This window comes from Pezoporus flaviventris, unplaced genomic scaffold, assembly GCF_033815535.1.
Source record: "Pezoporus flaviventris isolate CSIRO_AGI_PZ_B2104156 unplaced genomic scaffold, CSIRO_AGI_Pfla_v1 ptg000078l, whole genome shotgun sequence".
Lineage (NCBI taxonomy): Eukaryota > Metazoa > Chordata > Aves > Psittaciformes > Psittacidae > Pezoporus > Pezoporus flaviventris.
In genome coordinates this window covers 16823844-16851656 of record NW_026892626.1, presented here as the reverse complement: position 1 = coordinate 16851656, position 27813 = coordinate 16823844, and the positions used below count along the sequence as shown (strand labels likewise).

The following is a 27813-nucleotide window of genomic DNA, read 5'->3' as shown; positions in this document are numbered from 1 at the left end:
AGTCTGTTTTCAGAGGAGGAACAGTACAGTGATTTAATGGAGAGTATTGTTTAAGGAGGCTATGAAAACAAGGCCTCAGCAAAAGATACCGAGGCACTTTATTGAAGCACCGGTGAGGCAGACAGCTTTGCAATTGATTTTTATCAAAAGCACTTGCAGTTTCCATTCAGGGCTATTAAATTGATAATAAATGTGGTGAACAGAGTCTGTTTCCAGAGCTGCTGGTTCGTTCCCCTCCCTTTAATGAGAAAATGCCTCAGCTTGGGAGGTGCATAAACACCATTTTATTTTCCTTTCCCTAAGAAGCACTTAAGGCCTTTCTTCAGGTTTCTTCTGTCTTAGGATTTTTATGAGTCTTGGAATAAAAGTGGTTCCTAAATGAATGAGTTGATGGCTACGTGCAGGAATAGAGGAATGTATTGCAGCCAGCAGCCCGTGGTAATCCCCCAGGAGGAATTAACCCAGCCTTTGTTGTCCACATACACAAGTTCCCTTCAGAGTGAACTTACTACTTTGCTGTGCTGCAAGTAAACCACGTTTTTAAAGACAAACCTTTCCCCAGCACCAGAAGTCAGTGCTTAATGTGCACAGCATAATGTCAGGATCTGGTACCAATAAGGTGATGTGTTTGCAGTGTGCTGCTGGGGTCTGAATCCTTTTATTCATTGCATTATAATGAAATAAAGCCGTAACCATTGAAGTTCTATGGGAAGCTTTTCTCTGGACAAGGTAGCAGTAACTAGGTGCCCACAGTATATGCTGCATGGTATCAGAAAGATGAACTTTGTGTTTTCCTGCAGTGAAGAGAGCACAAGAAGTTCTCTCCTCAGAGTTTAAGTGCTTTTATAGGTATTCCTGTAGCTGGTCAGTTGGGAAGGATCCAACCCCCTGCTGCTCATTTAGTGCTAGTCATGCAAAAGAGTCTGATAAAGTACTTTTAGTTTTATAAGGTTATTTGGATCTGCTTTCACTTTGGAACAATGGATTCTGTTGTAAGGCAAATCCGCATGGAATATGAAAATGGATCCCTTTGCTTTTTAAAGGAGCAGATAACTTCTGAGTCATGGATCTGGCAACTTGGAGAAACTACATACATGTGTGGGGCTGGGTAATTAGTATAATGCTATTTAATACTAAGGCTCTAAGACTGGATTTATTTTATAGGCACAAAAGCAGATTGTAGTTCATGAAGGTATTAGAACATGCATTTTTGAGTAATGCAGTTTTATCTCTTTCAGCACAAGATACTTGAATATATACTCCATATGTTTCTAATAGAGACCTTGATGTGAGAGGTTGCAGTGTGAGGACAGCTCGTTCCCAGTTTGCTTCTCTGCTCACATATCGTGTCTTTAAACTGCATTATTTCATATGTGCTTGACTAAAAGCACAGTTAGAAAATCCCCCACAGACCCTTCCAACTGATTTCAGACTTCAGCCAAAAGAATTCTCACCAAAAATAGCAGCATTGTGTTTTCCTTGGCTGGATTAAGAACAGGTTTAAATTAGTGAGACTTCCCTTTGATTTCATAAACTATGGTGAGCTTTTAATTAAGCATCTCTTGAAGAGGCTGGAGGCATTTGGTAGCGTTGTCAGTGCTGATGGTCAGTGGGGTTGGAACTGGATGATCATAAGGTCCTTTTCAACCCAAACCATTCTGTGATGATCCTTTGTGGGGAAAGGTGCTGCATGGTTCCTGCAGGGTTGGTGCTCATCAGGCTTGTCCCGGCAATCTCCTTCCTCATGTGGTGTTTCGTGTTTGGGTAAATTGTTTCACACCCTGTTTTGGTTTCAAAATCCATGCAATGTACAGGCAATAAAAAGCCTAAATGTTTGGAGAACCCAGGGGAGAAAGCAGCACTGTAGGAGCCCTGAGCAGTTGAAGTGACCTGAAGGCCAACCTGCAGAGCACCGTCTTTCTCCCTATGATGAATCTGCACAGATCATCCAGAATGACTTTTCCATTTCCGCATCTGTCTGAGGAATTGTTAGGTTTTTACATAGAAGCAGCTTGTTGCTGAGGATACAGATCCTATCTAGGATGGACAAGCCTCATCTTCTTTGCTTGCTTAGTCATTCTACTGATGGTTCTCCCTGATTGCTTTGCTCACTTGTTTGTTATCAATGGGAAAGGACTCTTAAAATTGAGAACAAAACCTCACTGGTATAAAGGCTTTGCCTTTGCTTCTCTCTTCCCTTAGGAGCAGGTCCTTTGCTGCAGGTAAACGTGTCTTTACATAACTCATGGAACCACATCTTCCAATCTGTAGGTGTTCTTCCCATTGCTCAAGAGGAGATGCATATAAACGCAACCAGTCTGTTATTGGCAGCACTATCTTTGTATTTAAATACACACTCTGTGATTGTTCTGTACCTGTCAGAATTATAAGGTAGCGCCCATAATGTAGTAGCTCATTTCAAAATCGGGGATTAAGGAAGAAAAGTCCCTTTATGTATATACCCTGCCTGTGTTTAGGCAATTCCTGGCAGGGTTATGTAGAGTCCATGTACCCATGCTTCAGTATCTTTCAGTTCACAGAAACCCTTTGGCAGCTCAGGGTTAGCCACGTAGTCTCAGAGCATTAGGAGACTCAAAGATAGAGAAGATAGAAGAAACCTGTTGAATTATTTGTGTGGTTCATAATCTTGCTTTCTTCTTGCAGGCGAAGGCAGGCTGTTCCCCAGCTGGTCCTCAGAAACCTTCTGGCTCCCATTACTTTGGGAAGAGATTCTTGGTTCAAATTTAGATCAAAGCAAATGTACACAAGTGGAGGCACAGAGTGGTGCGTTAAACTGTGCTTGAACCCCAGGAGCTTTGTAGAGCCTTGGCTTCTTATGCTGAAAGCAAGAGACTTTGTTACTTCCCAAATGTGCTCAGGAACGATGAGGATATTGTTAATGTGGATGTGTTGCATCATCCCTATTTTTGTGTAGGATGCATCTCCTGCAAGAACTGTGGCCAGCTTTGTGTTTGTCCCAAATAGCAAAGCACTCACAGGTCTTGTGGAGATGAGTAAATGCAGAAAGTCCCTCTTAAAACCTTGTATTTCCTGATTATTCTACGTTTTTTAACTTTAGTTTTGTCTCAGTTCTAGTTTTCTGCATTTCTCTTCCTTTTGGAAGAAAAAGGGTGTCCTTCCTGCCTGTAACCACAAAAAGGTACCTTGAGCTGCTCTGACAGTGTTAAAGATTTTAACCAGTTCACTGGTTCCTAATGTAAGGTATTAGTAGAGAAAACAGACGAACTTTATTAGAACATTTGGGATATTTCATCTGGAAATCAGTCTCCACATTGTGACCAGTTATTCCCTGAACTCTGGCTAGTCTTTTTTCCAAGCAATTATTATGGGGTATGGAGCTGATTGAGAGTGAGAGGCAGAGGTTAAGTAGGATCCAGCTTGTATTTGGGTTCGAGTTACTCTATCTAATGGTTAAGCTGCAGTAAATGGCTTGATTTTCATTATCTTTGAGCTGCTCTTTCTCTCCTGATTTTGAGTTCTTCTAATTAGAAGGGTATTTTAATGAAAAGAGCCATCTCAGACCTTTGTGAAATGTTCTGTTAGTGCAAAGAATGGGAAATCTGAAATCACTTATTAGACAAGAAGTTGTTATGGCAACTCTACAGTGGCTGCCTAATGGCAGAGTGAGATCAGTTTGTATTTACAAGTGTAATGAGCAGTTCAGTTTGAGCAGCTGTCAGACTTGACGTGATCAAAGTTCAGCAAACATCCCAAATGGGTCAGTGGTCAGTTCGGATGCTGGATCATGTGTGGGTTTTACCTCCTATCATTAAAACCACCTTTAAAATGACTTGGCATAGCCAGTGAGCAAGAAACCCCTCTTCCAACTAAGTTCCTTAAAGGGTATCAGCCTTGAGTCTTGGTGCAGCTAGTGAGGTATTTCACATGTAGCATCCCTTAAAGCAGTCCTTAGTCTGCATGCTGGCTGTTGCTGATCACCAGGAGAGAGCTGAAATGGTGCCACCTCTCTCAGGCAAGCTTTTTACCCTTAAAGGGCACCCTTTCATAAAGACTGTTTTATTATACTGTTGTTGGTTGCTTAGGAAGCTGCTGCTGGGCTGAGGACGGACGTGCGCAGTGTACATGAACATTAAAGCCAGAAGAAGCTGAGAAAGTCTTGATCCCCTCAAACATTAGGGGTGCCCAGGAGAGGCTTAATCTCAGCTGAAGCTGTTGAAGCTCAGTCACTGAGTGGATCATCAGCAAACAGGACCAGGCTGGTGCTGGTACCCATTGCTTTTCCAAGCAGGAGCAGTGACACAACATGTATCAGTGTCACACTGCCAGTGAGGTTTGTATTTGGTATTCAGTATCCTGTCTCATCTCCCATACTCATTAACAAGCTGTAAGCAGCAAGGACTGGGGAGCTGGTTCTCTGTGGATTCCAGGAGGTTGTATATATTCACACTGGGGAAAGTTCCCTTCTCATCCCTGCTCCTCAGTTTTCAGAGTGCCCTTTCTTCAGATCAGCCCTTTTCATTTGCTAGGGTTCACTCTGAGCCAAACTCTTTGTAAGCCATGCTCAAAACGTGTTCTACTTAGAGGTTTAACTGCCCAAGGACCAATATGGTTCTTATCCCAGAGTAAAATGCAATCCCCTGCACATTTACACTGGTTTTACTTTTACCACAGTAATAGCATCATGTACAACAGGCAATTGCAGTGGAATGTGGTATAGTGGGACAGTTCCTGACCTGAAGAAGTTACATGACTCAGTAACACCAGTTGGGGAACAGAGACTTAAGGGAAAATGAAAATGGTAGCCTCAGAAATAGGCATTTGCATGCTTGACCTGCTCTTCTTGCATTGACATTTTCTATTTATCAGTGTTTTTCAGGGTTATCTGTGGCAATGCACTTGAGAAGCAGGGCTGTAGAAATGCAGCAGTGTTTTTACTGGGGTTATTAGCAAGAAACCTGCATTTCTCAGGCTGGACAGGCTGGAATTGCACACATGCATCTTGTTAATGTCACCTGATTTGCACTCAGCTTTCCTGAGAAGACTGTTTGGAAACTTCAGCAGGCATAGCAAGCTTGGCTCCCTGGAATGGGCAGGTGGCAACAGAGCCCTTAAATGAGAATTGTCAGGAGTGATTCCCGGTACCTAGAGGAGCAAGAGCCAGCTCTCCCCTCTTCCTGTGATGAGAACACTCAATGTATTCCAGACACTGACCTTCAAGCTATGAAGAGTTTGAATGGGAGCAAGCTGCCTCGTGCTCAGGTCTGCTGGCATCTTATAGAGCAGTGTGAGGAGAGGCTCCTCGCTGCCTACTTGTATATGTGGGATTATGATGGTTTTCCAGAGGACACAGCTCTCACCTTCATAGTAATACAGCTGGGTAGGGGAACATGCGCATGAAATAGTCACTGCAGGAGTTGCTTCAATTCATTCTTAACACACAATATCCTGTAGCATACTGCAGCTAAGGGAGTAAACTTGTTTTTCCAGCTCCTTCCTTTGTAGGATGGAAAGATTCTGCCTTTTTTTTTGGCCCCTCATTAAATGTAATCAGTGTTTTCAGTTCATTTTAAGCATGTGAGAATGTGGGCAATTGACTTGAGTAACCTGCAAAACTGATCTAAATAATACTAATGTAGGAGCCTGATGGATTCTCTTTGCCTTAGAGTCTGTTTGCAGCAAACATGTTCCAAGGGAGTGGGTGGGAGGGAGAGGTCTAAAAATATGGGGCTGGATTTTCAGAGTGTGCAGCTGACATGGATTAAAAATTCCTCAAACATTTCATCCATGAAAGGCAATTAGGTTTGTTTTATGAATATGAAAAGCACGTCGCTTGTAAGTACTGGAGTGAAGTCCCAAGTGAGTTATTAGAACTTGCTTTACTCATGTAGTACAAAATTGGCCATCAAGAGCTGATAGATTTCAGATAGAGCTCACTGCCACTCGGATCAGCCACAAGTTTCCATGAAGATATTCCTTTTGGCCTCAGCTGTAATGACTGGATGCTGCTGATGGCCTGAACAGGGCAGCAAGGCACACATGAGGCCACCTTGTTGCTCTTGATGCTGCTTTGACATCTTGTGCAGCTGAGCTATGAGATTGGAACACCTCTCTGCCTGCAGTTCTGGGTGGTAAAACTGCATCCTCTTGACTCCTGATAGTATCTTCTCCTCAAATACATTCTACTTTGTATTGTGATGGTGTTCTTCTGCATTTGGGGGGGAAATGTTTTAAAAAGCCATTTGCAACAGTTTATTTAAGGAGCTGTCATCCTGGTGTTCTGTGTGACTTGGAAAATAGAGCCTTCAGGCAAGTTAGCAAAGAACTTGAGAAGGCGATCAGTCCTTTCAGCTGCCCCTGATCTCAGATTTAAGTTAAGGCTGATAAAATGCATACCCCCCCCCCCCTTTTTAGCAAATGGTTTTTGGCATTAGGACAAATTCATGTCTATGTGTAAGCTGTTTAAGAGCTTTCCTGCAGTATTGGGCTTGTCTCTTTTGAGTTCTCTTTCTGGTGAGAAAAGCTTCTCAGGTGCTAAGGGGTGCTTGGGAAAAGAATCTATTTGCAGCTTTTTCTAGTTTAATGTAGAGGGTTTTTGGGGTTGGGGACAGCCAAAGACTCAGCTCCTAAGAAATGTTGTATTTCTAGTGTTGGTCAACGGGAATTATTCATCTGACTTGTGGTTTAATAGCTGAGATTTCAATTAAGGGCCTGGTAGCCCCAGTTAAGGAACAAGGAGCTCCCCCAATCATCCAAATTCATTGGAGAAATAAAAGCTCTTTGGCAAGCTGAGTTCTGCCTATGGAAATGATTAAACGTTGGGGTGATGTGGTGTGCAGCTTACTGTGGCCAAAGGAGGAGGATGTTTGGGTCACCGTCCCCATGCACTGACCCGCTTAAGTAGCGCAGCACTGATTAATTCTTCTCTGCAGAGTCATATGGACAAGTCGTAGCAGTCGGATTCAGACAAGGCAAATCCAAGGGGGAACATTTTATCACCTCGAAGGTTTTAATGTATGCTTTCGTGCCTCTCATCTAGATGGACACATGGAGTGTGATAATATTGTACTACTGGAAGCCTGGCCTCATAGATCACAGATGTTTGCCAAGCAGAGCCATCATCTCCCCCTCTACAACCATGTGAGGGGACAGTCTGTCATGAGATGTGGCATGTCACGAAGGAGTAGCTGGGTTGTTGCTTCCCTACAGTAAATCACACAGCAAACGCCTCCATTCAAATCCTCTAAAATCCATTAATACAGGGTGTGTATTTTCAAACTGCTTTGACCTTCCTGATTGAAGGCTTTAGCATATTGAAGCGAGCAGGTCCTTGTTTGTCGCTTGTAAAGTGGCACCAGAGGATGAGTATCGTGGCTTTGCAGGGAGATGGGAATCTGGCCAAGGTCACTGCTGAAAGAGGTGAGGAGACGTGCAGTGCAAGCAGAGTTTTGGGGAGAAGTGCCTGTGAATCACACAAATGGCTCTCTGAGCTGCTGCTGTGTGACCTAGCTCTGAAGGACAGCTATTTACAGTACATGGGTCAACACACTTGCTTTAATGAGTGTACAGCGCATAGGAGGGAGGCAGGGGGTTGTGTGTAGCTTTTAAAGCTGGGGAGAATGAAGAAGTGGGAGGGATTTCTTCTTGGGTTTAAAGAAGCAGTGGTCTCTTTCTGCCATCTGTTTTGAAAGAGAGCAACTTCTATACATGTCATTCAGCGGAGCATGCTGTCAGCAGCAACAATTTCTGCTGATGGGGGAACTTCAGTGAGAAGATGCATAACAGAAGTCTTTATTGTACAGAAACACACCGTTCCGCTGCGGATCCGCATTCCAAATGCTCTGAAAGGCTATGACTAAAGCATCGTTTGTGCCTGAGATGAATGACATCTGAGTACAGAAACTGCCTGGACTAGGTTACCCTGTCAGGCCATTTCTGCACAATATAATAGTATAGTACTGGGAGGTCCATCTCGTTTTACAACCTGTAAATGCATTGAGACCTGTGAGATGTGATAAACTGAACTGGTACACTCCCTTGCCTCCTATGTGATTATTACAAGGATTGCTGTTTTGGTTTTGTTCAGGAGAAGCTCTGAGCATGAAAGGAAAACCATCTTTGTTATACAACTGTTAATATTTAATGTGTTAATCCATTCACCTTGCTCTGCTGCTGAAACTGCTGTAACATGCTCAGTTAATCAGTTATAGCTTCCTGCTCCAGAGAATTTGGGGTGGTGATGTCTTTCCTATAGCATAGCTAAATCACAGGAATGCTGTAGCATAACTCTGAATATCATGTGGTCTTTAAAAAGGCCCAGTAATTGCATATTGCTTCTTCATGGTTGCAGGGAAGTGTGATTCAGAAAGGTTTGGAGAAGTCTGGCATTTGGGCAGCACCTTCAGGAAGAGGAAAACCTGAAAGTTCATTGGGGAAAATGACAGTTCCCAGTTTACCACTGAGCCTTCAAACAGCATTGGAGCTAAACATTCACTCTGATTGCACATATACTTGTCCACAGCTTCTCTCGTTGCTTTTAGGCTGAAAGAGAAGGCTCCAGGGAGGCCTTAGAGCAGCTCCAGTGCCTAAAGGGGCTACAGAAAACCTGGAGAGGGACTTTGGACAAGGGCCTGTAGGGACAGGACAAGGGGAACAACTTTAACCTGCCAGAGGGGAGACTGAGATGAGCTCTTAGGCAGAAGCTCTTCCCTGTGAGGGTGCTGAGGCGCTGGCACAGGGTGCCCAGGGAAGCTGTGGCTGCTCCATCCCTGGCAGTGTTCAAGGCCAGGCTGGACACAGGGACTTGGAGCAAGCTGCTCTAGTGGGAGGTGTCCCTCCCCATGGCAGGGGGTTGGAACTGGGTGAGCTTTAAGGTCCCTTCCAACCCAAACCATGATTATTCATTTATTCAGCATGAGAAACTTGGTCAAAACAAGGAGTGGAGGATAAATGACTTCATCCCAAAGAGTTTCACCATAAGCATAGTTAAAATCAATTGCAAAATCACAACGGTCGAAGCAGGTGACCAGTGCTGAGCAGTACAACCCAGCTCACGTTCTCTGTAATGCCCTGCCGTTCCGATTGAGCCCGTTTGTTCAAGCTGACTGCCTTTTCCTTTGGAAGTGTGAAGCTCAGCATTTTCAGAGCAGTGTGAAATAAGGAATGTAGAAAAAGGACTCGGAGCAGTGAGGTGGCTAATTGAAAACTGCTATTGGAGCTGTGCTTTCAAACAAAGAAACTGGCAGGGGTTTTGGACTAAGTCACTTCAGGAGCTGAGCTTTGATCTGGCATCTTGAATAAGTCCCATTTATTTTCTTTAATAGCAGCATTTTGATAAAAAGGCAGAAAACCTCCTCTTGGTACCATAATGTCTAAGTGCCTGCGACTGTCTTTCTGAAAGAAAATAGAGAGAAAGCAAGACTGTGAAGTCCAGGAGTATCCAAGTGTGTTATTCGGGTTATCTTCGTCTTCCAAGTGAGGTATCTTGAACTCAGCAGCTATGTGAATGCTGAGGATCTTTAGTCTTATCTTCATTTTGCTTGGACAGCTGAAATATGCTTCTGTGGTCTTTTCCCCACGTCTTACTGATGGTGCTGTGCAGGTCACTGCTGATTTGTTGAATCTGAGAGAAACTGCAGCCACGAAACGTAGTGATGCTTTAAAGCAATGCATTTCTATAAGCTACAGCTCAACAGAGAGATGCCATTGCCTCAATCAATAGCTTATCTTCCCTTGTGAGCTGTCCTGCCTCTTCTGCATCGCCTTGCATCTGGTTTCCCCTCAAAGACCTTTGTCCCTGCTGTAAAAGCATTTTGCATTTGACCTTAGTGATAGCCCTTGGTCTGAGAGGCTTTTCCTGCACCCACGAGAGGGGGACCAGTAGGATGGAAGTAAAAGCCCACTAATGGTGCGGCTTCTTCTGTTCCCTGTCACGCATCACACAGTGAAATAGAGCGCATCTGACTGTTTGATTTGCTAATGTGAGGCTTGGAGCACAGCTGGCAGGCAGCTGGACTGTCAAGAGGCAAGACAGAGATCTAAGAGCCACAATCTTCTGAACTTCCAAGTAGAAAAAACACCCCAAACAAGATGTTTTAGGCTGCCTGACGAACGCTGTCGGAGGGGATGGGAGAGATTTGGAATTGGAGCTTGCTCTTGGGTCTCTCTGCTATGGTGTGAATGCTTCCTGTGTAAACACAAGGTGATTTTTGTGTGTAATCCTTCCTAAATATATGAATTGAGAGTCTCTTAAGCAACATCTGGAGAAGCCCCAAGAGAAAACTGTGCTTTCTGTGAGCACAAAGATCTGTTCATTCACCAGGTTCTGGGATTCAGGCAGAAAACAGTGCAGTTCTCCCACTTTCATTCAGTGTGATTCCTTGATTCCTTGTTAGTGCAGCATTTAGATTTAGATTCCTTTTCTTCCAAGGACATTACCCAGCACCACAGTCACTGGTACTGAGAGATAGACCTTTCTAGGGACATTTCCACCCTGGTTGTGCCTCCTATCATCATTCAGCCACAGGAGCTGTTCTCAGTGCTTCCAGCCCTCGGTCTCTGCTGCATCAACGCACATATGGCATGTGAGTTAAAGAGCATCCGCAGTCCAATGTGTGCAGTCCCCATCTCAGTGAAGTCTTGAGGCTGTCTCCATTGGTGGGTTCAGTGTAATGGTCAGAGATGAGTGCTGGGAAGGGGAAGTAGGGAAGAGTGAGGAATTCTGCTTTATCATATCTGTATGTAGGTGTCACCAGCATTGGGCTGTTGTTTAGAAGCGTGAGGAGTATGGACTGAGAATTAACTTCTTGAGGACAACCAGTCTTAGCATTGTTTTGTTAGGTGACTTTTGAGCTGGGTCAAGATGGGTGGTAAAAGTCCTTGTGTTTTCTTCCTGCATTCCTGCCCTGCCTGTTTATTACCTGCTGGTTCCACAGGCGTTCCTGACTTGGCTTTTCGTGTGGCGACATCTCTCAGGTCAGAGCAAGAGGGCAAGAGGCTTGGCCGGGCTCCTGTGTGCCCTGAGCCTGTGTACACTGCAAACCCTACACCCCTGAATGCCTGCAAATGCGCAGGACCTCAGTGTGAGCAGGGAAATACTGATCCTTCCATTTGGCAGAGCATGGAAATGCAACCCCAAGAGTTAAATCTCAGAAGGAAGGTGTGAAGTGGAAAAGCAGCACCATTTTTTTGCCTCCTTTTCTTTGCAGGCTAAAGATAAGCCAATGCTTGTGTGTGCATATGCAGTGTCCAGGGTCTGTGAAGTGTCAGACCCAGGGTGCCAGATTGTCTTTCTTTCTACCAGCACGTTTCTGCTTTAATTTGAGAGATGTGGTGGGAACCGACAGCATCTCGTTTCTGACCATCTTGCTGCTGGTATCCTGGCTCTGCGTGAGACGCCAGCTCCTGCAGGGGCTAAATCAGCACTAACACAGCACCAGGAGCTGCTCTTGGGTCAGGAGCTGTGTAAGGTGCCTTTGGCACCAGGCTGGGAGGTACCAACCCTTTTGTTGAGCAATTAAACCATGCCATAAACACTTTAGTTCAGCGAGGGAGGGGCAGGAGGGACTCCTGCTCATTGCCTTCTTCCTTGTCTGATTTCACATTTCTCATGTCACCCTGGAATCCTTTGGTAGTGATCCAGAACCTTGCTGTGAACCAGAGCTATTTAGATGCCTTTTAATGAGATTGAGGAACTGGGGACTTTTAAAAGGGTATTGGCCTGATTTGCATGCCATTCCTTTGCATTGTGATAGCTTCCAAAATCTGTTTAATCTTATTCATAAAAGCATAGAATAATAGAATCGCAGATTGGTTTGGGTTGGAAGGGACCTTAAAGCTCATCCAGTTCCAACCCCTGCCACAGGCAGGGACACCTTCCACTGGAGCAGGTTACTCCAAATCCCTGTGTCCAACCTGGCCTTGAACACTGCCAGGGATGGGGCAGCCATAGATGTGACAATCACATCTATTTTGCATCAAAGAGATGCATGGCTTCCAAAGAAGCCATTAAATCCTGGACAGGTTGTTGAGTGTGTTTAATTTCCTGCTTTTTGGATATGTGAGGCAGGGATTCTCTTACAGATGAGTGCAGGCAGAGCTGTTCCACCAGAAATCCAGAACTGCCACCTGCTGCCTTTGGTTGTACAAGAGTTCTCCAGGCTCTCAGTTTATTGCAGGGTAATCCTGTTCTTCAACCCAGTCACACACCACCTCATGTGCCTTCTCTGCAGTGAGTTAACTCCTTTGTAACAGCAGAGAGAGCTCTGCAGTGGCAAATCTGGGTTATACCAGATTCAACCATGCATTACTCCAGCTGAAGAACAGAAACAAAAAGGTGATAACCTGTCTCTCTGGGAAAAGGGGATTTGGTTTGCCTTAGTGCATCTCAGAAGGGAAATATAATGAGGTTATCAGGCTCCCCTAAGGAGCATTGCTGTGCTACCTCTGCACAGCACTGCAGCAGCATCCCTGCGCTCCATCTCCAAACCACCACCGTTTTTAGCTGTGGAGTGCTGCCATATACCCAAAATGACCCTTCACTGCATGGGTTTTAGCAGAGCAGTGAATGAATGGGGTGTGAGCTTTGTGCAGCAGCAGCACTTTCCACAACCATTTAGAGCAGAGTATGAGCAGTGCAAAGCTGCTGCCTGATGCTGTCGAGAGCACACAAATTCATTAATATAGTTCTAGATTAAGAAAACAAATCACAGGACCAGCTAAAGGAATACTCTATATTTAAGGTGTAATCTCTCATTTTGCAGCACTAAATCCTTTGGGGCTCACCTTTCTCAGCAGAGCAGATGTAGGGATTTTTCTTTCGTATCTCTGGGTATTAAAGGTTTTTTCCCTAATGGTAAATAAAATGTTTTCCTAAGGAGCAGGTACTGTATGCACATGAAGGCAGATCACATATAAAATAGTCTTATGTATAAAAAGTATAAGAACAAAATGAAGCTAGTAAAAGAGATTGTTACAAGTAGCTGTGCACAAAGATGTGTCGTAGAATCACAGCACAAGAGGATGGAAGGGACCTCAAGGATCATCTGGTCCAACCTTTCTAGGCAAAGCATGACCCAGAGTAGTGTGTTACCCTGTCCATGTGAATCTTAACAGCATCCAGCATAGGGGAATCTGCCACTTCCCTAGGGAAATTATCCCAGTGACTGGTTGTTCTCATTGGGAAGTATTTTCCTCTTGTGTCCAGTTGGAATCTCCCCAGCAGTAACTTGTACCCATTGCCCCTTGTCTTTTCCTTGTGACTCCTGGGAAAGAGGGAGTCTTGGTCATCTTTGTAGCCACCCTTTAAATGCTGGAACAGATGAATTCCTGGATGAATGATGAATTCCTGTATCCCAGAAAGCATGAAACAGCTCTGCCTGCACTCTTCCTTAAGAGAATCCCTGCCTAGCATAACCTAAATGCAGTAAATTCAGAGTACTCAATAACCTGTCCAGGATTTATTGGGACATTTTGGAAGTCCTGCATCTCTGAGGCTCCTCCTCTGAGTTGTTGTCAAAATGAACTCTCCCATGGGTGGTGATGGCTGAAAAAGACCTGGAACTGGGAATTCTGCGCCCTCTGTTTGCTCCCCTGTGGGTGAGACCCTGTGCAGTGATCTGCATTGCCCTGCAGCACTGCCTCTGAATGGGAAGTGAACCTGCCAAGAATGATCTCCTGGTCCATAGTCTCCTTTTCCATGGTATTCTCTCCCTTCTGGAGCTAGATGGCTTCTGTTCAGCACTCTCTGCTTGGGTTTTGCATAGCTCTCTGGGTTTGTCTTAGTCTCCTGTAGTTACTGTCCTTGGTGGAGTTGATTTAGCCACTATTGCAGTGTAGGCAAGTCACTGAAACTTGAATTACTGAGACACAAGAGTCTTTCTCCATTAATGTCCTGTAATTATGGCCTGTGGGCATCTGTATCCTCAGTTGCAGTGCTAGAAATGTTAATGGGAAAAGCATCCTTAGTAAACAGAGAGAGATGTGTGAAGTCCTTGGAGCCTCATGTTCTCAAACAGGATTTGCCTTGTTCTGGGGGTCAGCTTGGGGGCTGATGTGGAGACAGAAGGATAAATGGAGAAGATGGGTTTGTTTCTGCTCTTAGACATATAAAAGCTTGATGTTTTGTTCCGTCTTGCTTTATTTCGCATCTTAAATATGGTTTTTGTTTGCCCTGTTTGCCTTCTGCCATGGCATGCAGACAGACCCAGAGTAATGTAGAGGAGAAGGTCGTGTTCAGCTCAAAGGTCCCCTTTGTAGGTCTCCCTGGTGACAGGGTTTATGTTCAACTTGATAGCATTTCTGAGTGTAATGCAGATAGGGTTTGAATGCTGCAAGAGAGGAGTGTGAAAACTTCAGGGGCTGTTGCAGGCACCACAAGGCAGAACTATATTGATTTAGGAGGAAATCCCAAGGAGGAAATAGTTCTTGTCAACGGATTACTTGAAGTTATGGTTATGCTACTCTTGCAGGCGTCTATAAATTACACTGCCAAACAGTTGGCATCTGCCACTGTCACAGTGCTGTAGGTCATCCTTCCCCTTGCATTTAGGCTGATGCTGAAGTGACTTAGCTGCCATGCAGAGAGTGAGGGAGCATTTGGGAGTCAGGAGGAAGGCAGATTGTGCTTGAGAGGCCTAACATGGAGAGGAAACAGGGGAAACAGTGTAGAGCGAGTGGGGGAGCAGTGCCCAGCTCCCTGGCAAGCAGGTACTGAGGCACCACGTACAGGAAGGAGTAGGAGGCTCCTGGCCAAAAGAGGGTGCCCAGGAATGATACCGTGAGTTGAACTATCACTTACTCCATGATTTCATGTGCTAAATATTCTTTTCACACTGGAATTCTGGACTTGCTTGAGCTCTGTCTCCAAGTTGCTGTCTTTCCTTGCTCAGTTCATGTGGAGGTGTTATCTACTGAACCAGAGGGGAGGTCATGTTGATTTGGGGGAGATTTTCCTGCCTCATAACTTGCCTGCAGTGCAGCATTTGAGGAGTTTAAGTTGGAATTAGCTGACATTTGCTTACTCTCCCAGGAATTCAGGAGTCTTTGAAGAGCAGCCCATCTATGTGGGCTGAAGGTAGTGAGCTCGGGGGATAATGGATTCTCTCTGGAAACCTCTGTGCTGATCCCTAAAACCAGGAGGGAAGGTTTGACATTGCTTACTGTCACTGGGGACTTCTTTTTCGCCCCTATCTTTCTTCTACTGGGTAGTTTGAGCTCAGGGTGACTGAAGATAGATTGAAGTCTAATGAGGAAGACGAAAAAGATTGATTTTTTTTTTTCTTTACTTTACAGAAAAGGCCACAGATGGGTCTCTGCAGAGCGAAGACTGGACACTGAACATGGAGATCTGTGACATTATCAACGAGACAGAAGAAGGGTATGTGCTGCTTCAGCAAGCTTTGAAAGATTCATGACCGTGATCTTCATCCAGTTGCACTCAGCATGGGAGGAGTGAGTCTGGGGGCAGATGCTCATAGTGTGAGCAACCTGGTCTAGTGGAAGGTGTCCCTGTCTGTGGCAAGGGGTTGGAACTGCATGAGCTTTAAGGTCCCTTCCAGCCCAAACCATTCTATGATGAATGTGGTTGCATGGATTGCTTGGTTCTCCTTAGCCGTTTCAGAAAGCTGCTGTATGATGCAGCACTTTGTGGTCAGCCTTTGCTTGGCAGGAAAAGCACATTGTTAGAGAGGGTTCTGAGCTTATTATGCTTTTGGGGTTCTTGTTTTCAGCAGCTGTATCTCTTTGCAGCGCTGTTAATTCCAGCCATTGGCATGGAGACCTTTGCTGATACTCTTCCCTCAGCACCAGCAAAGCTGTGCTCCTTGCAGAACTGGTCACTGGTCTTCCACCCTAGACCTTTGAGTAGCTGACAGTCTTTCCTGCTTGATCAGCATCCTGCCTTTTTGGAGGCCTCAGATGTTGCTTTGGTTGTGACTTCTGTGATATCTTCTCTTCTACATGACCCTAGTTGGTAGTTAAGCAATCTGAAGTTAACAGCTATGCTTATGTGCAGCTGGAAATGGGAAAGGATTCCTTTCCCCACAATATATGCCATGTGAAAAGCATGCCTGAGCTGGTGTGTTCCTCCTTCAGCCCCAAGGATGCCATTCGAGCGCTGAAGAAGAGGCTGAATGGAAACAAGAACTACAGAGAGGTCATGCTGGCGCTGACGGTGAGTGGGGGCAGGCTGGAATGCCTCGAAAGGGCAGAACCCTTCTCTTTTGTCCTTTTGCTTTCCCTGGCAACCTCTTCAATATACACACTATTTGCTTTAACAGCCACTGCTCTGCCCTTTTCTTCTTTCCAATTGCCTCCTCTCCTCCTTGGGGACTGTTCCTGGCAGCTTTGCATAGCGTTTTTCTGACTCAATTGATTCCTGGGTTTTTTCAGGGCTCTTACTCATCACAAGTACTGACTGAGGAAAGTTAAAGTAGCCCAAATGGGTCTGTGTACCCTTTGGGGCTTCCCCTTCTCCTCTCATCACCCTGTGTCCAGCTGTTTCTCCACTCCAACAGCTACAGGCATATCCGCAAGTGAGAATGATGAACTCACCAGATTTTCAGCTTCATAAGGAGCTGATGCACAATTTCCCTCGTGAATGGATCCCTGTAGGAGCCTCACACTCATTTCTGCTGATCTAATTTCACTCAATAAAGTGTAAATTACATTCTGAGCATTTAGGCAGCGCTGGGAAGGTGTGAGGTATTTTGCCAGTGACCTTTCCTGCTGATGGCTTTTGCCAGGGGTTTGCTGAGCAGCGCGGCACTCCTGAATGCGCAGTGCTGGGCAGGCTCTGCTGCAGCAATAACTACATGGAGTTACACTGCTGTGGGTAGGGGACCTGTGTGATTCTATCGCAGAGCTCTTGTTACGTCTCCCTGACAAAGCATAGCTGTACTTTCAGTCTTCTTGCCCTTTCCTTTCCTGGATTGTCATTTTGACAGATTACCAAAGCCCAAGCCATGAGCTTATCCATTGTGCAGGGAAGAGGGAAATTCATCAGGAACGAGTCCGTGTCATCATGGCTGATGAAAGTAGCTGAAGTAGGGGAGTAATTACAGCCTCCTCAGCTACAGAGTCGCAGTGGTTATTAGGCATGGCTGTAAGAAGTGACGCATTGGATTTATCTCCATGCTAATCATGTTCTTCAGAGGAAAAACCAACAGCTGTTCTTCCATGGCAGTTGAATGGCAAGTGGAAGGTGCCTAAAGCTAGGTTGCAGGGGGAAAATGTGTCAAAGTCTAACCTGTCAGAGCATTCACAAGGGAGTGTTTTGAATGAGTGAAGATCATTCACCTGAATTCCCACCTCTAAAACATGGCTTATAGCTCAGAGCAACTGGGCCCAGCTGTGTTCTGGCTACACAGACAGTGGTGAAGTGCCACAGCACGGTGATATCTCACTGTGACAGGATGTCCTCCGTCTTACCTGCTCTTGATGTGATGCTGTGTACTTAGCTGCACAGCTGTGCAGGTTGAGAAGTTCTGCTTTGAAGAGGAAGAAGCTTTATGTTTCTTTGCCTTGAAAAGAAGGTAGATCACAGAAGTGGCCAATATGTTAATGGGGAGTGAAATACATCTGAATGTGTGTGTAAAGAGGAAGCTTTCTGGTAGAACTGGAGAAGAATTATGCCTATAAGTATAATTTCTCCTCTATCTTCTTTAGCTCCCTTCAAAAGCTTTAAAAAGGGGGAAAACCCCCCAAAATCAGAAACCAAGCACATAGTAGCTGTGTGTGTGATCAAGCTTTGCACCAACAATGAATGTTTTTCCTCTGTGTGCGTAGGTGTTGGAGACCTGTGTGAAGAACTGCGGCCATCGCTTTCATGTCTTGGTGGCAAACCGCGACTTCATCGATGGTGTTCTGGTGAAGATCATCTCGCCCAAGAATAACCCCCCCACTATTGTCCAGGATAAAGTATTAGCCCTGATTCAGGTACACAGCTCCCATACATTGCTGCCTGAAATAAGGACTGTCTGCTTGCTGTCATCATTAGAAATGTGGCAAGGTCTTTATATGTAAAGACAATATATCCAGATTGGCAGGGAAGGGCAGACGCGCACATACGTAGATTCTTCATTGAGGGAGGAGTGTCTTGGTTCTGATTAGAGAACTCTAAAGCAAGAGGAGTTCATAAAAGGTAAATGGAGAGATTGGCAACTTAACAGTCGCATCTAGACGATGGAGACTTGCTTCATGTCCTCTTAAGGCTGGGAAATCTTAGAGGATTGTGTTTTTGCTGTCAGTTGTGGAACCTTTCTGTGTGTGTTCCCCTGAGCGTAAAATGGAGTCGTTTCCCTCCATTAGAAAGCATTCTGAATCCCTTTTCATGATGGTTATAGAAAAGTAAATGACCATATAGGAGTTAAAATGGGTTCTGCTGTCTTTTCTCTGGTTATTGTACAGTGAAAGTGCACTGTCAGATCCTTGCCTGCAGTGGGGAAGTTCAGACAGAGGCCTGTCTGCCACTTCTCCTTCTGTGCAGCATAACAATAAACAGCCATGTTAATTCCACAACCCATTAGCAACACATGAGGGAACATTGGTGCCTGCCTGGAGGAAATCTGACAATTATAGGAAGCTTTATCACTAAGCTTCTACAGACTATTGCATACACCAGAGACTAAAAGATGCTGTGTATTTAAAATGATATAAACCTGCTGCAGTGTTTCTTGTGGGAAGGTATTCACAAATGCACAGCATAGTTTTTCCAATGTACTTCTGATTTTTGTGGCAAAGCATGCAGTTGAATTTCTGCTGGGTTATTTGTTATTTGGATACCCAGATAGGGCATCGTTGGAGCATGACAATGTAAATAAGTGATTTCCAAGCAGGAAATAGGCTGAGAGGCAGAATTAGGTGGGTGTTGCATTGGGGTCTGTTTGTCCTTTTATTTCTGGTCTCTCATCTCGAGGCTTTCTAAAGAAATGGCACAAAATTAATGATCATTAAAAGCAATTCTTGTGCATCTTACTAAGCCCTTGGGTGTCTGCCTGTTTTAGTGGGAGAGCTGATGCATGCAGTGACCAGGAGATGAGGTTAAATCCTGCCCCATAAAGAGGAACTACGCATGTTTCCCTGCTGTTTGCTCTGTTAGTGTTTTAAAGAATGCTGGTTATGCTGCATCCTGGATTTAAGTGGGTTCCCAGTCATCAATGTGACTGAGATTCAAGTGTTTGTAACATAACCAAAAAGCCCCAGTTATTGTCTCAGTGTGTTAAACAGAGCTTTATCTGTGTAGACTCAGTGCAGTAGAGCTAAAAGCCTCACTATGGGCACTAAATAGCTTTTGGTATAACAAGCCTGCGAGTGATGGAAGCTGCCTGTGGATGGGTTCTGTTAGTGTCTCTAACTGGAGGTGGTGGGACTTTGTTTTCTAGATTGCCTGACAAGTTAGGAAAAGTGATTGCAGTCACTCATCCTGGGTGCCCTGTGGACGCACACCCCCAAAATACCCTTAGCTTAGACTTTGCTCCTCAGAGCTCCAGCCCCGTTTCAGGGGCCTGATCTCCTCTCTGCTCTGCTCCCCTGACATAATGTTTATCCCCTTCTTTTACAATTTGATATCAGGAAATTAATAAGAACAGAAATGAGCGGATCCACAGCACGCACTTGTACAAACAGCGTGTCTCCAGCCGTGCAGCTCTTGTGTTCCTGGGCCTTTCCATAGCAAGGGTAGATAAACTGTCATCCAATTCCTCATCTAGAGACCTGACTGTTTTGAGATGTTGACCATCTTGTGTTTCACTTTCTCAACCCATTTGCCAATGTACATGAATTAGCATGTATTAGATGCTGCTTATTCAGCCTTCTTCACCTTGCTAAAAGGCCTTGGATAGATTCCTTATTGCTGTACCTCTGTTAAGAACTTGAGTATCACCTCAGAGTTCCACCTTACTGCCTGTAGCTGAGCACTTTCATCAAAGATGAAATGTGGGGAGACTTTTGAGGGTACCTGTGTTAATTTTTCCAGTGTCAAACACCTTTTGCCTTGGGATGGTCAGTGATTTGAGGGTCAGATTTGCAGTGGTATTTATTGAACTTGTTTGGGCACACTGACGTGCCAAGTGAGATTTATACAGCAGCATCCTTAAATATCTACCCCTGATAGTCTGGCCTAAAGTCTTAGAAAGTCTGAATTCAATCTCATCTCCGTCATATGCTTGTTTGGACAATGGGAAGTCTCCTAAGCTCTGTGTGTAGCTCCTTATCTGCAAAGTAAAGCTAATATTACTGTTGCCTGGTTGAATTATAAGCTGTCTAGGACAGGGATTGTCTTACAATGTGTGTAGACAGCACTTAGGACAATAGTGCCCAGACCTGCTCGTGACCTCTGAGAGACACCCTAAAGTAGATAATGCTCCCAGTGCAGGCGAGGAAGAATACAAATGACAGTGTCTCCTTTCTCCAGGGAAGAGAGCTGCAGGAGAGAGAATACATTAAACAGGTAGAGTGCAAATGAAGCGAGTTCACTGTCATTTGTGCCTGCAATGAAATCTATAGGAAGGCAGGGAAAGAGAGGACACATCAGTGCATCCTCCTGGACAAACAAAGCTCATTAAAAGTAGGGTGCAGCAACCCAGTGTACTCTCGACTCTAAGTTTCATGTGAATGATTACTGACTAAAGCATCCCTTGCCTAACATTTTTCCCTCTTACTTGCAAATAGAGTTGAAGTGGGGGACGCATTATGTAGAAGCATCACTCAGATGACTTCTTATGTAAATTGAAAATGCAGAGAGAGTGCCAGGGTAGAGTTACTCTTGCAGTCAATATCTCCATCAGAATTAGGGATGGCTTGGAAGGTCAGCTCCAAGGAAACAGAATGGCTCTTTGCAGTCACTGCTGTTTTCTCTGGCTCAAGTAGTGCTGTTTGGACATGCACTGCAGCAGAACACTTGATGCACTTAATTTACCCTTAACAAAGCTGAGAAGCAAACCCAGAATTATTAGCTTGCGACTGATAATGGATTGTCTCCTAGGCACATAGAGTAGGAAATACTCTTTCTTAGAATTGAACTGGATAGGACTAGAATTCCTATTCCTAGATATTAATATTATTTCTTTCCTTGCCTTGCTATCTTTGATTTCTCTCCTCTTAGATAGAAAAAGTGGTTAAATACAGCTTTTAAAGTAAAAATAGTCCAAAGAACTGGTGCAAAAGCGATGACTAAATGAATTAAGTTCAGAGCCCACACACGCGTCTCGCAGCAGTTCTGGATCCAGAACTGATACTCTGCCTCACATATGTGGGGGTTTGTGGACTGCTTCGTTTTGAGTTGAGTCATAATATTGCAATTTTTCCTTCCTCTCCGTTTGTAATACCTGGCTAATTTCCAGCTCAAGTGAAAGGGGGGAGAGGCTTTCAAGGTATCATGCTCCTAGCTGCTCTGTGAGTATGGGAGGCTGGCTAGGGAAGAGGAGCACTTAGTACTCCCACTGAAGGAAAAGCTCCAATGTCAATCCAAGTCTCTTTAGACACCAGAGAATTCATGCAGGAGAGATGATACGACTCTGCTTTAAACCTGTTCTTTCTGACACACTGGGGTGTCTGAGTGTTGGCTATGCTCTGTAAGAAACCAGGCTTCGTTATCTCTCATGAGACTCTATGTTTCACATTATAAGAACCTCAAACTACCTTTTTGAATCTAAATTTGGTCCAGCTGAAATACTGAAGAAAACTTGACAGCTCTGATTTGCATTTCACACCAAATGAGGATGTTCCATAAGGTGAGTATTGACCTCAGATTATTGGATAATGTTATGAATTCCGCTTAGATCCATTTAATCGTTCACATCAGACTGTTCCTGGTGAGTCATTGGCCATAGAAGATGCAAGAAAAGGTCAGCGTGCAGTCACACAGCAGAGGAGATTGGAAGAGGCTTTCATTTGCATTTACAGATTCTGATGATGTCAGGGGCTAGACATAGCCACTGGGTTCCTATTTATGTTTGAATGAAATGTGTACGTGACTGTCTTAATATTTGCAGGGTCTTTTAGACCAGGTCTAATGGTTACAGCTTCCCTTTGAAGCTGAAATACATGAAAGCTTTTATAGTCGGTATCTGAGATCAGGGTGGAGCTGGAATTTTGTTTGGAAGGTTTATGGATAATCCCTCCTGTTTTCCAGGCTTGGGCTGATGCCTTTCGAAGTAGCCCTGATTTAACTGGAGTAGTGCATATTTATGAAGAGCTCAAGAGGAAAGGCATCGAGTTTCCCATGGCAGATCTTGATGCTCTGTCTCCAATACACACACCACAGAGGGTAAGCTGCAGCTTTGCAATGCCAGGGGTATTTTCCCAAAATGTCTAAATAATTGGAAAATTTCTCTTCTTTCCCTTCCTGTTTTGCCAAATTTGGCTCATTTACTCACTCCTGAAAGGACTCTTTCAATAGTCAAAGGTTATGCAGGAGAAGCATAATACAGCTGCGTTTGACAGGCTGATGAGCTAATGGTATCTCCTCCCTTGAGTCAAACAGCGGTCTGAGATGAGGAAAGGGTTTGGAGAGGTTTGTACATCTCTTTTGTGCCACAAAACCACCAGACAAATGCAGCTAATTTGCTCAGAGAGATTCCAGCAGGATGTATGGTTGTGGTTTTCCTTCTTTTGCTCCAAAATATGGTTGTTTCTCCTGGTGACAACCCTCAACCGAGGCCAGCCCGGCTTCTAAAGATGTACAGATTCAGAATATCTCCCTGATCCTATGGTAATGTGAGATCTTTGCACTCTGAAAAGTTGGGTCTGGAAAGTTAACAGGAGTGCTGTTAGGAAGTAACTTAATGATCACAGGTGTTCTGATTAGTCACTCCGAAAGCTGAAGTTAATGAATCTTTGAAGTGGTAAATGCAAGTGATCAAGGACTGAAAGATTACAATTCTTGTGTCAAGATTAATTACAGTCACTGTCTACACATCATGTTTTATAAGCAACTCCGGGTTTAAAATGATTTGTAATTATTTCTCTTTGGCTCTTGTTTCTATTTTGCTTCTCACTTGTAAAGCTGAATTGACTTAAATCCAGGTGGGTTGGGTTGAAAAAGTACAGGCACAGGGGTTTGTTGCAACTGCCTGTTTATGGGCTGGCCTTCCAGTCTCTTCTCGAAGCTCTACTGACCTTTTCCACAAGGTACAATTATGTTCTATATTTGAGCATAGTTGGCCTGAGGTTGCTGACAAAGCAAGTGCTGTCACAATTCAGCTTTTGAACTCCTGTCTTTCTGATGTGGCAGAGTGTCCCTGAAGTTGATCCTGCAGCAAATATGCACAATTCCCAGCCTCAGCAAAGGATGAGCACCAGTTCTTATTCGTCATCTTCTCCAACAGCGTATTCTCCTCAGGCCCCAGCATTGAATGTGACTGGTCCCATCACTGCTAATTCCGAACAGGTATTGGGATGATGATTCTTTTGAGTGAGACTCTCAGCAGATCAAATTAGAAACCAGTCTGCAGAGGAACCTTCATTTTAACTCTTTTGACTTTGATTGCCTCCCAGTTTGGGTTCTACTTAGTAAACTTTCCTCCTTTTATACTGTGAAATCTAGGCTTTCAGTTGGGATGTGTGGCTAATGGCAGCAGTTACAAAACCTCCCAGTCTGATATACCACTCCACTCAGCAGTTGTGCTATAGGTTAGCAGTTATTCTTCTTATCCCCCCCCTCCTTTAAAGGCACAGAATGTCTTGCAGATGCAGGAAGTCTAATGGGAGTTAAGTCTGCATCCATAAGACCCTTGCGAATTCCCTGATATAGGATTTCCTTTTCCCTCTGCAAAAATAACTTCAGAGCCCAAGATCATGCTCAAAGTTGCGTATCTTTCCACCTACCTGAAGTACTACAAACAGGGTCTGGTTTTCTGTTGCTTCCCTTCCTTACAGACATAGCACATCTGGGGCTGTAATGACAATGAGTGGCTCGACAAAGTTATCTTTGTTTTCTGTTGCATTTCTGTAACTCTCCTCTGGGTAAACTTCTCATCTTTACAGTTTTTCCCCAGCTAGAATGTCTGGAGTCTCAGATATGGAGTCAGAGGTATCCCAAAGTCAGTTATTGAGGGTGATCTGCTTAAACCAAATGATTAAACCAGTGTTTTGCTGTCTTTTTACTCCAATTCAGATTGCCCGGCTGCGCAGCGAGCTGGATATCGTCCGTGGGAACACAAAAGTGATGTCTGAAATGCTGACGGAAATGGTACCTGGGCAAGAGGATTCCTCAGACCTTGAGTTACTCCAGGTAAGAGTTTCCTAGGAAATATGATCCTGATCTTTCTGTGCTTGATTTGAGGTGTGTTTTCTATTGCAGTTTACTTCATTGCCTTGGTTTGCCTGGTTTACATAATGAATGTGGGCTGTGCTTGACTCTGCTTAGACTCATCACTTGATGTTCTTCATTTGTTAAAGCTTCCGGTGACAAGGATTTCCTAACTACCCTTGGAATTTGGTCCAGGGCTTTCTTTGTGTAGCTAGAAATCCTTCCCAGCGTTGAATATCAGGTTTCCTTTACCAGAAAACAGCTTAGAATTACCCTAAGCCCTGGAAGCCCTGAACATTTCTACTTCTCTTACATCTTCTATCATCACTCACAGTGTCAAAACATTCCAAGTCACTATGCAGGAAAAAAACACTCCGTGTTTCCAGCTGGACTAAACGTTACCCAAGGGTCTGTGGATTCTCTGCCACTTGAAGTCTTACATATGAACTAAGTGCCTTTCCAGAAGATGTGCTGCAGCTTCTCCTGAAGGTAGTGTCTTAAGACACGTGTTTGGATGAAGCTTCATGCTGTCCAAAGGGTCGGCTGGGGAATCAGATGGATTTCTTCAGTGAAAAGGCTCAATCCAGTGCAGCATTTAGCATCTCAGGAGGAAAAACAGTATAAACTGAGCTCATGTCTCAGGCTTTATACGTGTTTCCCTACGCCAGTGGTAGTGGGACGGTCTTTTGGCTGAGGAAGGTAATGCGGTACCACGTGCAACACAGATGAGGAATACTGCGAGCTAGCATTCCAGCTGCTGCCCTTACCATGGTATTTGCTTTTCCATAGCTTCAGAAATAGGCTTCTGTTTTGAGCCTCCGGCAGGGAGGATGGGCTCCCACAGCAGTACATTTGGAGGAAGGCAGGGAATTGCTCTCTGCGATACATCAGTGTTTGAACTCCATCCAAAAACTGGTCTCTCCCATGCAGCGGCATTGTGTGTATGTCTTAGAGCCATGATGGCAGCTGATGAGAGGCTTTGCAATAAAGAGCCTTTCAGTTACTGCCCATTTGGGTTGGGCTGCTCAAAACAAAAGAAGCTTCCAGGAAACCATGACAGACAGAGCAGCACAGAACAGTTTGCTTACATTCAGGAACAGCTCCTAACATCTTGACAGCGTAACCTTACAGCATAGCTTTAAGGTGAAAGACCTTGATCATAAAACGGGGTGACAGCAAGGATTCTTTATTCCAACTGCTTCCCTCCTTTGACTGAAATCGTCCTAAATCTGAATCACAGAGCTGGGGAGAACCTGGTTTTGCTACCAAAGGCTGGTTAGTCTTTTGAAAGCCATAAGCCGGGTGCTGCAAGCGAGGAGTCCTTGCTTTGAGGTTTATATAGCCCTCTCCTCCTTAAATAATTCCTGACATTTTCTCCTACAATCAAATGTAAACAGCTTGCTGGAGAGCCAGCTCTGAGCAGAATAGATAGGTACCGTCAGCCCGCTCGGAAAGGCAGCAAACAAACCTCTGAAATGTCACAATCTGCTTCGCCAAGTGATGGGATCAAAACTGACATTGGAGAACACATTCCTCAAGCTGTTAAGGCAGCTGGATTGCACTAGGTGAAATTTATCCAGAGCTTAGGATGTCAGACCAAGGAAGGAAAACAAACACGTTTTTGCTTTCATCCCCAAGGTTGTGTACCAACAAGTCAGCCTTGGTTAGGGCTGCGTTTGTGCTGTGAAGAGAGGCTGGGAGGGGGTAGAAGGTGACAGAGGGACATGCTTCAGTTGGAATGTCAGTGCTTATTGAAGTAAAACCGTGGGCCTAATCAGTGGTGCTGTGCCATATGGCGCGTTCCTTCTTGTAGTTCCTCCTCAACAGACCAGTTTTGATCTTTGGTCTTGAGGACTTTCAGGAGTAAAGAATTCTGCTGAGCGCTCCTGCCCCTCTACTCTGCTCTTGTGAGACCTCACCTGGAGCATTGTGTGCAGTTCTGGTGTCCTCAACATAAAAAGGACATGGAACTGTTGGAACAAGTCCAGAGGAGGCCACGAGGATGATCAGGGACTGGAGCACCTCTCATATGAAGATAGGCTGAGAAAGTTGGGGCTGTTCAGCCTGGAGAAGAGAAGGCTGCGTGGAGACCTCATAGCAGCCTGCCAGTATCTGAAGGGGGCTACAAGGATGCTGGAGAGGGACTCTTCATTAGGGACTGTAGTGATAGGACAAGGGGTAACGGGTTAAAACTTAAACGGGAAGTTTAGGTTGGATGTAAGGAGGAAGTTCTTTACTGTAAGGCTGTTGAGGCACTGGAATGGGTTGCGCAGGGAAGCTGTGAATGCTCCATCCCTGGCAGTGTTCAAGGCCAGGTTGGACAGAGCCTTGGGTGCCATGGTTTAGTGTGAGGTGTCCCTGCCCATGGAAGGGGGTTGGAACTGGATGATCTTAAGGTCCTTTCCAGCCTGAACTATTCTATGATTCTGTGATTTGTGGTGGAAGAGGTGTCCTGGAAGCAGGAGAACTCATGGTTTAGGCAAACTCAAATCTACATTTCTTGGCATGAGAGACTTCTGAAATAAACACCCTTGCTATAGATCCTTTAACATTTTCTTCTGAAACTCCCCACTGCCTCTTTACAGTCTCTTCTCTGGGGACTTGCTGAGTTGAAGGAAACGTTTCTGTGTGTAGTTCAGCAATGAAGTGTGTGCGGAGGCCTGATCTTTTCATGCTCCTGTTCCTTGCTTTGTGTTCACCCTCATGTTCTCAGCAGTTGGTAGGTTCTCTGGCCCCAGCACTCAGGGCTACTACAAGTGACTTTCCCTACTTGTCCATCTTTCAGTTTCTAAGGATGCTATTGCCAAAAAAAAAAGGCAGATTGAATTTTCCTTGAAAGCTCTCTTCTGGAAAGCTGTTGTATTAACATGTTTTATTCTTAAACCCCATCACTAAAATACAGATATTTATTTCCTGAAGTGCTCAGAGTTCAAGAAGAATCAGGATGTTGAATTGTAAATAGGCTCTCAAGGTTTTATGCCATCGGCTCTTGAAGGGTGTTTGATTAGATGTGCTTTTGGGTGACATTTAATCATGCAAAGATAAACTTGTCTCAGTGTTTCTCAGCTGGGGGACATGTTTGGCTGTGAACACAGCTTATTGCTAGCTGTTAATCAGAATGTGTGTGCACAATGCGTTGCTCCTAGGAGCTGAACCGGACCTGTAGAGCGATGCAGCAGAGAATTGTGGAGCTTATCTCACGAGTGTCCAATGAAGAAGTCACAGAGGAGCTGCTGCATGTGAATGATGATTTAAATAACGTTTTTCTCCGATATGAAAGGTGGGCACCTTTTCCAGCAACTGTTTACATTCAGTCTGGGTTTTCCCTGTGTGTGAAATAGGTCAGTTGACAAGAGCTGCCCAATGGGGCCAGTGGTCCAATATAACAGAATGCAGAGAACCAAGCCACAGAAGACATTTACAAAGTCCTTTTATGGTAGAATTCCTATTTCAGTTGTTTCCTTTAATACTGTGATTTGGGCCTTTTGTCCTGGCTGATGAATTTCTGTGGGGTGTATCCATGAGATCCAAGGCAACCTTGTGCAAAACTCTGAACTAGCAGAGACTTGAGTCTGCAAGTCCCTGTT

General features: G+C 44.7%; 1 protein-coding gene across 3 annotated transcripts in view; it reads left to right on the top strand.

Moving 5' to 3' along the window:
• The window catches only part of TOM1L2 (target of myb1 like 2 membrane trafficking protein), a 51852-nt gene that overhangs the window by 4197 nt on the left and 19842 nt on the right, over window positions 1-27813 (top strand). For all 3 annotated transcript variants that reach the window (XM_061473724.1, XM_061473727.1, XM_061473726.1), the window contains exons 2-8: window positions 15271-15355; window positions 16072-16150; window positions 17764-17913; window positions 22109-22243; window positions 23210-23365; window positions 24092-24208; window positions 27373-27506. In XM_061473724.1, coding sequence (XP_061329708.1) covers window positions 15271-15355; window positions 16072-16150; window positions 17764-17913; window positions 22109-22243; window positions 23210-23365; window positions 24092-24208; window positions 27373-27506 — 856 coding nt within the window. The remainder of the gene's footprint in view (window positions 1-15270; window positions 15356-16071; window positions 16151-17763; window positions 17914-22108; window positions 22244-23209; window positions 23366-24091; window positions 24209-27372; window positions 27507-27813) is intronic.